The following is a 12,955-nucleotide window of genomic DNA, read 5'->3' as shown; positions in this document are numbered from 1 at the left end:
AATTCACCTCATTCTACTATGGGAAGAATGAAAAGGGATAAAGGACTTCTTCAAAATCATATTGCTAGAACAGAAATATAATGTGTCATTTGATTTACCTCATCTATAAGCTCACAATTTCACTCTGCCTCGCTTCTTCCCTCAATTTCCTCCTCCCCCTCTCCAAAAAAGTATTGATTCTCCAGTTATTCTTAAAGAAAAAAAAAAATCTTTCTCACCATTACCTCTCCTCCAACCAGCAGTAAAATTCTATTTCTCACCTTAATTGGCTAATTTATTCAAAGAGTAGCCTGGAGAATGCTTTTTTTTCATTGACTACTCATACCTTAAACCTTCTAAATCTAGTTGCTGTTCAAGTAGCAAAACTGTATTACAAAAAAAAAAAAAGACTATTCTATTTTGCATTAGATCAACTCAAAATTTATGAAAATTTGTTCTCTTATTAAGCAACTACATGATATCTTAAATGTTGCCTTTTCCCACAAAGCCTAAAATATTTACTATCTGACCCTTTAGAGAAAAGCTTGCTGATGTTGCTGTAAGATATATATACCCTGAAAACTGGAATGGATGGATGTAAAGTACATGTGTTTTTCAGTTACTAGATCCTGCAAAAGTACTCTCCAAAATGATACCAATTTATATACCCACCAGCCATGTATGAAAGCACCTTTCCTACAAATCCTCAGGAAAAACTGTTTACTTGAGATCAGAAATTACTAAATCTAAAAAAATCCAAAGGGTTCTGATTCTACTGTACCCTTCTTGATCTCTCTCTCTCTCTCTCTTTCTCTCTAGTACTTACCATAGCTGCTCCTTTGGAGTAATGTAGTCTTAAATTTATACATTATTCTATAATTTACAAGGTACTTTCACTAACTTATTTTCTATATGTTTCAAACATCAGATACTTTGTAATGTCTTTGCTACTTGACATCATACATATTCAAAGGATGGGCTTAGCAGTTACATACAGGACTTGGTAAGACATACAAGTTTCATCTGCATGTTTTCTTCACACATCCCTGCCAACTGTCTCAATAAATGTCCCTACATAAAATGACAAAATACTATTTTGTCACTTAGTCAATATAGACAAAATTAGCTATACAAAATTAAAACTTAAGGATTTGGGTATGTAATTGAAAATTACTTAGGGTCTAAAATGCCGTACACACAAAATAGATATTTAAATCCTATTCTGTAATATTTTAACACTCTAACAGTGAAAACTTTCTCAAAGGTTATACATAATAATCATCCCAAGTAACATGAATTGCTAGTAAACTTTATAATAAATCAGCACTTTGAGTCAATTCCAAATAGCCATATAAAATAACTCTACCAAATTCTGAATTTTTTAAATGTACTAGGCCACTGAAGAAGCATAAAAAATGCAATGAAATATTCAAAATTCAAGGCTTTTTTAAAGTATTCAATATTCATAATACTAACAAAAAATTTTTCTACATATATCATACTATTCCCACTCTGCATACATCTAGCTTCCTGGGACATATAATTTAGCTATTATATCAACAGTCAAACTAACCAAATGTATAGCAAAAGATCCTTTCCCAAAACATCACTTTATCTGAACTATATTATAATTTCTACATTACTCTGAAAATTTAATTGGGATTTTAACATTAACAACAGTAGTAGTAAATAATGATTCTAATAACTTTTATATAAGTGTGTATGACAACCATATTGGTCAGCAGTAACTTTCATGACCATTTTACTTGAAAATAAGGCATGCATGCCTTATTCACTTGTAGTGCTGAATGTCTGCAATATAGAAGAAACTTAATATTTACCATGTTAATGAATCCTACAGTAAGTAGAATACATTGACAAGATTAGTGAACTGCCTAAAATTAGACCTGTTTCAACAAAGCAAATATTCTTAATATTATAATATGATATTCACATTGTATCAATATCTTAAAATATCATATTCCTACGTCTCAGTGTATTAATTATGGGAATTAATAAAAAGCACAAATACAAAATAATATATATCTAATTTTCACATATACCTTCTGCTACACTCCACATGACATAGAACAGTAACAAATCATTATAATGGCCCTCAAAGAATCACACTGCAACCTGATACTGTGGCTCCCTCATCAAGGGAGTGGGGTCTCTTCAATCCTCTTAAAAATGGGCTTTGGCAGCTAGGAAAATATGTTCTTCTACTCTACGTGGTTTAAAAACAGTCAAATTTTAACATCTTAAATACACTTAGGGGTGATCTAAAACTGGTATCTTTAAATTGATTTCTTTTTACTTTACAAACATACAAATATTTAAGAACTTTAAAACATCAAATAATAAATAGGAAACAACAGTCAAGAGTCTATTTTTGTAGTCCTGTATTTTTTTAGTACTTTATATAACATATTCTTAGTCCTTTTTTTTTGCTTATTTTTTTAATTTATTTTCCAATTACAGTTTTATAATATTCTATTACTTTAAGGAGTACAACATACTGATTACACATTTATATACTTTACTAAGTGATTACCTCAATAGGTGAGCACCCATCTGACACCATACATAGTTATTACAATATTATTGACTATATTCTCTGTGCTGTACTTTACATTCCCATGACTATTTTTATAACTGGCAATTTGAACTTGTTAATTCCTTTCACCTTCTTCACCAATCACCCAGCCACCCTCCCACCTAGCGACCATCAATTTGTTATCTGTTTCTAAGAGTTTGTTTCCATTTTGTTTGTTCAAAAAGGTGTATTTACCCCTACATTCAATACAACATTATTTACAGTAACCAGTATACAGAAGCAACCTAAGAGCGCACCAACAGACAAATGGATCAAGATGATGTGGTACCTATGGGGTAGGCCAAAGTGGGTTTATAGTTGTAATACAAGTAAATAATATAATAACTAATAAATAATAATATCAAAATAAATGTTTTACGTACTCACAACTGTAAACCTACTCTTGCCATCTCTGTATATACAATGGAATATGACTCAGCCATAAAAATGAATGAAATCGTGCCATTGGCAACAACACAGATGGACCTTGAGGATATTATGCTAAATTTAGTACTTATTCTTGAATTCAAATTTGTATAATTTCCTTTAGTCCATGAAACAGAATTTAATTAGGTCTATGCAATCCCTACTTAGACTCTACATCTGTGTTTGCTTAGCAAAAACACCGATCAACATTTGAGTTCATCTTTTCACATAACTTATACTTGGATGTATTACTTATTTACAAAAAAAAAAAAAAAAAAAACCCTATGTAAGAGCTGACCAAAGCCTCCAATAATTAACTTTACATAAACTGATTTAAAGCAATGAAAAAGTTTTCCTTCCACATCAAGAAATTAACATGAGTAAGAGGAAAGTGACTAGAAAGCAAATGTGCTAAATCCTCCTTATAAAACATTGTCTCACACAGATGAGTCACACAAGTCTTTTAAAGCACCATTATAAACTAACTGCTCTTGCATAGTGCTTATAAATATAATCATCAATGATCATAAAATCTTCAAAAATTATAATTATTATCTTATAAACATTGAGGTATTAATCTCAAATAACTGAAGAAATCTCTTTGAAACGATATACTTTTTATTCATTTTAATTATATTAAATAATATATTTCTCATATCATTTAAATTTCATCAGATGGAATACTAATTCTGTGAAATTACAACTTTAAAAAAAGATTTATTTAATTTTTCCAAAGCCATCAGATACTAATAAAGAAGAAAATTCACTTTTCATACCTTAAGGTAGCAGTGTGCATAGCAATAATGAAGCAGATTATCAGAAGGCTGAGTAAGGCTGCTGACCACATGTACCAAACGTTCAGCATACATTGGCACAGAATGATCCAGATTAATTTTATCCACCAGTATCTGAATAGCAGGCAAAGGCCGAAGAGACTGGAAGTTTGTAGTATTCATGAAGTTACTTGAGTTCTGCAAAACAACAGCACTCACTTTATATTTCAGTAGGACAGTGACTAATGCGAAACGTTCTCTATACCAGCTTCAGACTGACACATCTTGCAGTAATTATTAAATTGATCTGGAAATGATGCCTTTCTATGGGACTCTCTTACTAAAACCAAAAGCAAAACCTTCTACAAATTTTTAAGTATATCCCAGATTTCAAAAAAATACATAATTATTGCAAAATTATCACTCCCCTTTCAGCTGAAGCTTTTCATTTTTTCAATCAACTGTACAGTGCCACTGTGTGCCTCAGCACATTTGTTCTGCCTAATCACTGAAAAGAACTTCCCTAGATATCCCAGAGCCAGCCTCCCTTTATACTCTTTCCCTTTAGATGACTTTTCACATTTAGATGACTTAGGGACTAAATGGATTACTTCAGACAGTTTCAAAAATACTAATAATGAGCAAAGTTTGCAGAACAGAAAAATCTCTGGTCCATGTCATATCTACTAACAATACACATGCTAAAGGCTCATAAAGTCCTAAGAATCTCAAGATAGGCTTAGTTTTCAGTGTTACAGAACCATTCTAAGCATCAAAATAAATGCAGGTAAGTTTCAAGATGTCCAGGATATCAACCCTGATTAACCAACAACTCCCTCCTGTCGTAGAACTAACCTATTCCCTTAAAATGCCACACCTGTAGTTCTCAAAAGAAAAATACTGACCTTCTACCCAGAGGTAGGTGAAAAAATGTGGGAAGAGCAATTTCACTGTTTTTGTTTTGTCTGTCTTTCATCATCACAATAACTGGGAAGCAGTACTGGCATTTAGTAGCCACAGGCTAAAGATGGTAAATGCTACTTAATATTCCTCTAGTGCAAAAAATCAACAGTACCACTACTGAGAAACACTAAAATTGACTAAATTGAACTTACAATCGTGCTTTTTTGACTGTTAACCATGATTTTTAAACTACCACTTACCAAGCAATTACTTTACTTCTGAAGTGAAATTATTTTGAATTATTAAGATATATCATACAGTAGAGTACACATATCTTAAGTGTACAGCTCAACAAGTTTTACATCTGTAACCACCAATATTTCAAGCACCTGAAAAGGTTCTCTTCTCAGGCTACACTGAATCCCCAGCAGAGGTAGCCAATATTCCCACTTCAATCACCATAGATTAGTTTTGTCTGTTCCTGAACTGCATTTAAATGGCATCATACGGTATATACTCATGTCTGCTTGCTTTCATTCAACATAACACCTGTGAGAATCATCTATGTCATTCACTTTTTCCCTGGACACTTTCCTCATTATGAAGTGGTTCTCTTTATTTCTAATAATTTTTCTTGTCTTACACTCTACATTTGTTGATATTAAATAAGCCATACTGACTTTCTGCTGATTAGCATTTAAGTAGTGTATCTTTTTCCATCCTTTTCCTTCTAACTTGTGTTAAAATTTTTCAGTTCCAGAATTTTATGTGGTTCTTTTCTAATGGACTGAGGTTTCTTTTGAAATCATCTACTTTTTGCCTCTTTCTTGAACTTATTAATCATAGTTACTTTAAAGTTCACGTTTAATACTAACATATTTTAATTTTCTCCATTGAAATTTTCCTCAGGTTATCTCTTTACCTAGCAACATACGAATTAATTATGAGTAGCCAATAGAGAGTAAATATACAAAATGGAACTCCTGCATTATAGTCAATTCCTTGTCATACTTTCAAAAGTTCTTATTTAAAGTTAGGATAGCTTATAATTCTATAATCACCATCATTATGTAGACATCAAAAGAAATATAGCAAAAAAATAACTTTAAGATAGCATATATCTTTTATGCACGTGGCAAACTCAGAAAGCAATACATTATATATTGACCTAAACAAATATTAAAACATCTACTAAGTCCTCATTAACAATGACAGTAGTATCACGGGGTTCCTAAAATGTGCAAAATGATTTACATGCATTATCTCACTAAACATTCAAAATAATTCTAGGAACTAGGAACTACAGGGGAAATGCTCTGTGTAAGACCCCCCAGTCTTACACAAGTCCGTGGAGACCACACAGGCAACGTGCAACCACCACAGCCTTGATAGAATGTCCTGTGATACACGCAGCACAGGGGAAGACAGGCGGTCTTGCAAGGAACCACTAAAAAAATTGTTTCTCACTCACCTCATCTTGAGGGAGGCTACTCTGAGACATTTTCTCATCAACATCCCTCATTCAGGTGAGATGAGGAGGTTTCTACCTGCCCCCTTTAAGAGTATACCTGTAGGCTATATATCTGCTTAGCTGCAAAGTAGTATTGAATCCTACCAACAGGATACCCTACCATGTATGCTGCACGTCACTTTACCCTCTGGTTTCAGGGCTGTCCTCAAAGGGACATGGCAAGCTAGCATCATTACTAATCTGCTTTTGCTGTCTATGTAAGCAACAAGCTACCTGAAGACCTGGGCTTGCTGCTTCTTTACTAGCTGAATCTGTCAGCCCATTTGAAAAATACAGCTAGTATTGGTCTGTGGTGTATGGTCTGACTCCCAGATCCATGCTCTTCAAGATTTCCTTATACAGCCTCAGCCTGAGGTTATTTTATTTTGATATACTCTCTAAATTACTCTCTAAAAAAATCACAGTTACATTGCTTTAACTTCATGGATAATTATGTCAGATATTCTTTTACTTAATCATCTTCCTCTTACAATATCACAGGGTCAACAAACAAGGATACATGAAAACACAGATAGTAAACCAAAAAATATACCTTTTCTCCCATGATGACAGGGAGCAAATGACCCAGCAGATTGAATTCGGCCATGAAAACTGTGCAGGTGCATCTGAGGAGAGTGATACTTGTGTGGCGAGTAGGAATATGTTCCTCCAAAGAGGCCACTTCTCCCGAGTCCAGTATTGTTTCATTTTCATCCTTAACATCTAAAATGAAATGATGAGAATTCAATAAAAGTTAGTTTTTAAATAACCAATTTTCTTAAATAATTGAAAAATGAATTGGTTACCCAAATTTTAAGGTCAAATTCTGTGTTTCTTTTCAAGAATGATACAATTATTAAATAATGTGTTACCTTTAACAAACATAATTAAATTACTCTAATTAGTCTACAAATGTCTTTGCTCTCTGAAATTTAACACTTTTTAATTTTAATATTTTAAAGAAATTCCCAACCTTTTTTGTTAAAAGAATAACAGCTTCTATTTAAAACACACACACACACACAAGCCATTGAGATAATGTAAAAGCAAGCCACAGGCTAGAAGAAAATATTTGCCATAAATAGACAGATACATAGATAGATGTAACTCTCTCCACAAAGGACTTGTACCCACAGCATAAAAAAAATTAAGCCCCCTGAAAATCAGTAAGAAACAAACAGTTCAACAGAAAAATGGCCCAAGAAAAGCCTTGAATGAGCAAAAGACAATATATCCAAATGGCCAAAAATCCTATCAAAAGCTAGTTAACATCATTAGGCATCAGGTAACTGCAAATAAAGTCACAATGTAATAGAACTACAGAACCACTGGAATGGTTTTTAAAAAAAGGTAAGAAAACTGTACTTGAACAACAATTAAAATAAAATTTTTAAAAAAGACTAAGAACACTACGTGCTAGTAAGCATGAAGACCAACTTTTCTAAAGAGCCATACAGAACATATATTAGGCTTTGTAGGCCATAGAGTCTATGTCACACTCAACCCTGCCACTGCAGTACAAAAAAGTAGCCACAGACAATACATAACTGAATGAGCATGCATGACTATGTTCCAATAAAACTTTACCTATGAAAAATGAAAATCAAACTTCATATAGTTTTCAGGTCTCACAAAATATGATTCTTTGTATTTTTCTCCAACTACTTAAAATGAGAAACCCATTATCAGCTCATGAGCTGTACAAAAAAAAGCAGAAAGTCACAGTATGCCAATGACCTGATCAAGAGCAACTAAAACTCTCTTACACTGTGGGCAGTAGTGGAAAGTAACTCAACCACCTCAGAAAACAGTTCGGAAATACCTACTGCTGGTGAAGATGTACAATCCTTTTATCTAAGTGTTTCCACTCTCAAATAACCAACAAAAATTAGTACATATGTTTAGCAAAAGGCATGTACTAGAATGTTTTTGGCCTAAGTATCATAATAACCAAAAACTAGAAACTCACCGAATACTAACAGTAAAATGGATAAGTAAGTTATGGTATGTTCACACAACGGAAATCTCATAAACATAATGTAAGCTAAAGCCAGAGACAAAAGAGTACATACTATGATTCCATTTACATGAATTCTAAAATAAAGGAAGCTGAATCTATGATGTTAGAAGTCAAGAAAATGGTTAGTTACCCCTGGGGTTGGAGTAGTAACCAGAAGAGGGCACAAAGGGACTTCTGGAGTGCTGGTACACTTCCATGTCTTGAACAATTAACATAAATGTGGTTATGTTTGCAAAATTCACAGAACTATATATACCCTTAGGTTTTATGTGCTTTCCAGTATTTATTTATCTTGTACTTCAATAACAGCTACAAAAACAGTACAGTAGAACTGAACTACTTATGATTAATACAGCTGCACTCGTATAAATGGATACACAGGGTTGGGCAAAAGTAGGATTACAGTTGTTCGTATGTAAAAAGATATGCAGGTTATGATTATTACAATAGCTAGATAAACTCTGTTTTGCATATTCAAAACTGTAAACCTACTTTTACCCACCCCTGTATGTATGTGCAGGAAGCCCTCACTTTGCACAATTCTGATATACACGATTTGTTTAAAAATGCCAGTTCCCAAAAGCGCAGTTCAAATGTCAGTTACCTCAGTATAATAACTGTAACTAACTGCATTAAGTACAAACTTCATTACTTCTTGTTGTTCAGCCCACATATCATTACATAAATAAGAAGTGAACATCATGATCGGTGACCAATCATGTCACTTCTTCTCTAAGTTTGTCAGGTTTGGGTACTAGTTACTGGTATTTCTTATATTTAGCTCATGCACAGATAGATAGCAAAGCATGTGGTTGTACTGCCTCCTTGATTGGTGATCACTGGTGATAAACCCACATGACATTTTATAAAACTAGATAACTGAAACAGAGAACAGGCAATCAAAGATGAAAGTGCAGCAAAGAAACAAAAACCCATCATGCTGGAACTGAAGTTCTAATCAAACATTACTGGCATTACAGAATAGGTGACCATGGGAAATAGAAACACTGCACCCTGGGAGAGACTCAAGACATGCAGCTAAGGAAGCTTAGTGAAGACTACCTTACCAATAAAGATGAAGAATGATTATGATAAAAAAAAATGAAAATGTCCCAGATGAAGTGACATAAGCAAAATACTTTCTGTTAAAGGAACTCTTAGAGGTTTTCACTACTTTGATGTGTACAGGATAAAACGTAGGACTCTAGTCCAAACTCAGGAGTATATCAATTTGCCATGACATAGAGACACAACGTAGTGTAAGTTACATGATGGGAAAGAGACAACCACTGTTCAAACTACTCTTACTAAGTTTTCAAAAAGAAATAAAATCCTTAATTTTTACTATTCCTTTGACTATTTTTTCATTTCTATATACATTTATACCAAGAATAAGAAAGTTTCTATTGTCTTGACAAAACTAAGTGTGGGACAACTACTCTGTCCCTGTGCATGATTTCAGCTCGCTTATTTTTATGGTCTTTACCTGCCAGGAGAAGTGAGAACTGCCTATACACAAAACTAAGGTCAGCTAATAGTAGTAATACACTGTGGCACATGCTTTTACATGCACTAATCTCTGGAAGTAAGTCCTATTGGTGTATCATTGCAGATAATAGCAAATATGCTGTGATAAAAGTAAAATAACAGAAGCTTCAACAAAAGCAGAAGTTTACTTCTCTCGCCCTGGCTGGCGTAGCTCAGTGGATTGAGCGCGGGCTGCGAACCAAAGTGTCGCAGGTTCGATTCCCAGTCAGGGTACATGCCTGGGTTGCAGGCCATGACCCCCAGCAACCACACATTGATGTTTCTCTCTCTCTCTCTCTATCTCCCTCCCTTCCCTCTCTAAAAATAAATAAATACAATCTTTAAAAAAAAAAAAAGTTTACTTCTCTTTCAAACAGCAATTTGAGTCTAAAGGGTAGGAGTTGGCATGGTGCTACCACACTACGAAGATCTCTATCTTATTGCTCTGTCATACTCAGCATGCAGCTTTCATCACAGAATCTAAGATGACAGCAAGAATTCCTGCCATTATAATTGATTTCCAGCCAGAAGGGGGAAAGAACGGGGGGAAAGCATGCTATTTGTCTTTTACAATTATGGCCTAGAATTTACATTAAGTTTTGGACCCATCTCAATAAGTAGAACCAAGTCATATGACTATATTTTATTTCTATCATAAAAATCTATATCACATAAATTCCTGTTACTATAAAATAACAGGAGAATGGATATTGACAAGACAATTTAACCACCTGTCACATAATCAAATTAATGACAGGCAAAGAGAAATGAAAAATCAGTAGCGTAAATTAAATTTCCTAAGGTCAAGAATAAGTGGGAGTAAGAATTCAAACCACAGTCTGACCCCATAGGCTGATTTTCCTACTATCCTTTACTCCCTTGTGCTATGATGCCCTACTCTAGAGTACTTTATTACATAAAAAAGGAACCTGTATTTTATGTAACTGATGACCACACCTTCATACCATGTAGAAAAATTTTGTTGTAGAACAAGTTCTTTTTTACCAGTAAGACCTAAGTTTTCTTGTTAAATTAGTATGTTTACAAAATATCTTCATGCCTGCTCTTAAGAATTCAGTAACATAGAATAATGTCATATTTCAAGAGTATTCCCGGGAAAGAATATCAAAAATGTGTAAATAAAATACTGACAAATACTGGTAAATAAGTATTTATGCCTAAATATTGACCTCTCCCATCTACCACAACTTTATTCTTTAAATTAACAACAAAATACATGGAAGTCAAATAAGCAAAATTTACTAAAAAGGGTAAGTTAACAAAATACAACAAATTTAATTATATACTTATTCAAGTCAACTGGCAAGAGAATCAAATTTAAGACAAAAACAAACCTGGTTTCAGCCTGTTATATGGCTCATATTCATGTTCCAAGGCACAAACAATCATCTTCAAAATTCTATGTATTGCACTGCTATCCAGGCGAAAATCAAGAGGTCCTATGACAAGGCTTTTGGTAGACTTCTCCTGAACTGTTCCCAAATCTTCACTTTTCCCTAAAGAAAAGTCTTGCTGATTTATAGAACCTAAAAGAAGTCAAATTGCATATTAATATTTCAGCATCAAATATACCAAGTATATGTTTTAATATTTCTCTTATCTTTTTAGCTTATAGTTTAATGCCTTAAAACCAATTCTTCATCAGCTGCATATAAAGAAACTTGCTGATCTGTAATTTTCTCTACGCAGCTGAAAAGATGTTATCACTAAAAAACTGAGTCGAAAAAATTATTTCTGATATCTATTTCTATTATAAGAAGTCTATAAAATTTAATTGGTCATTCATAGAAAATTATTCTCTAAAATCTAATTATTTATGTCCAATAAACCTATGTTGACTGGGAAGGGGGACTGGAAGAAGTTGCATTTTACCACTATTTCATCTAAGAGTTTCACTGAAAATTAGATGGTTTAAAATTAGTTTTATAATGATCATGGAAGTGAACATTACATTTTAACTGTCTGAACTCTTTCCAAAATAAAACTATTATGGCCAAGCTCCTTGGTACAGAAACTAAGGTCCTCAATAACTTTCCTGCCCACATACTAAAGAGGAACCAAGGCCCTGACTGGTGTGGTGTGGGTTGGGCATCATCCCACACACCAGAAAGACCACCAGTTCAGTTCCCAGTCAGGGCACAAACCTGGCCTGCAGGCCAGATCCTGTATTGGGGGTATGTGACAGGCAACAGATCAATGCTCACACATCGATGTTTCTCTCCCTCATTTTCTCTTTCCCTTTCCCTTTCCCTCTCCAAAAATAAATAAATATATTTTTAAATGTCTTTGAAAGAGAATAAAAATTTTACAAAAATATGCCCTGGCTGGCGTAGCTCAGTGGATTGAGCGCGGGCTGCGAACCAAAGCATCGCAGGTTTGATTCCCAGTCAGGGCACATGCCTGGGTTGCAGGCCACAGCCCCCAGCAACCTCACATTGATGTTTCTCTCTCTCTCTTTCTCCCTCCCTTCCCTCTCTAAAAATAAATAAATAAAATCTTTTTTAAAATAAATAAATAAATAAAATATATAAAGCTTTAAAAGAAAAGAACCAAGCTGCATTCTAAAAACATTTGGCTCTACCTACAGTTATTTCTCCTTATCTAGTATGTATACTTCTTATATTAGAGATTTGGTTTTACATATAAATTGACTATTATAACTAACAATATACAGTAACTTTTAAGCCATTTTGTTTATTTAAACAAAAAGAGGAAAACAAGGCTTCTAGCATTTAACACCTTGAGAATATAGGAAGGCCCAATAAAATGCAAAAATTCCATATCTACACCTTCTAATAACTTTTTCAAAAATGCATTTTCTTCATTTCAAACAAAGGAGTTCAGTTGTCTCCAGTACCATTGACAAAATGAATTATTTATGTATTCTTAATTCACAGACTTAAATGTTACATCAAGGCATACAGTTAATCTTACACATATTTTAAGATATATATAAATAAAACTGAGTCACACTGAAAATTAGGTATAAATAACATATCATTCACATTAAAAAAAGCATTATTTTCCATAGCTAAACCAAGCATTTCCAGAGTTACCTCTTAGGATGGGGTAACTTGAAGACAACCAGAAGGACTATGGTTACATATCATAATACTTGAAATAAGGAAAATGTCTTGCTTTGAGTCCTGTAGAATTATTAGGCTTTCCACAGAAATGTGACTTTGTAAAAAGACCCTTTT

The 12,955-nt window shown here is 33.6% G+C and overlaps 1 protein-coding gene across 2 annotated transcripts in view; it reads right to left on the bottom strand.

Moving 5' to 3' along the window:
• The window catches only part of VPS13B (vacuolar protein sorting 13 homolog B), a 699,511-nt gene that overhangs the window by 612,913 nt on the left and 73,643 nt on the right, over positions 1-12,955 (bottom strand). For both annotated transcript variants that reach the window (XM_045861171.1, XM_045861172.1), the window contains exons 13-15: positions 11,090-11,281; positions 6,741-6,910; positions 3,778-3,972 (exon numbers count right to left, since the gene is read on the bottom strand). In XM_045861171.1, coding sequence (XP_045717127.1) covers positions 3,778-3,972; positions 6,741-6,910; positions 11,090-11,281 — 557 coding nt within the window. The remainder of the gene's footprint in view (positions 1-3,777; positions 3,973-6,740; positions 6,911-11,089; positions 11,282-12,955) is intronic.

Source organism: Phyllostomus hastatus, unplaced genomic scaffold, assembly GCF_019186645.2.
Source record: "Phyllostomus hastatus isolate PE091 unplaced genomic scaffold, TTU_PhHast_1.1 phas_scaffold_21, whole genome shotgun sequence".
In the NCBI taxonomy this organism is placed as follows: domain Eukaryota; kingdom Metazoa; phylum Chordata; class Mammalia; order Chiroptera; family Phyllostomidae; genus Phyllostomus; species Phyllostomus hastatus.
Note: the sequence above shows the minus strand (reverse complement) of the source record. Positions and strands in the feature narration are given on the sequence as shown.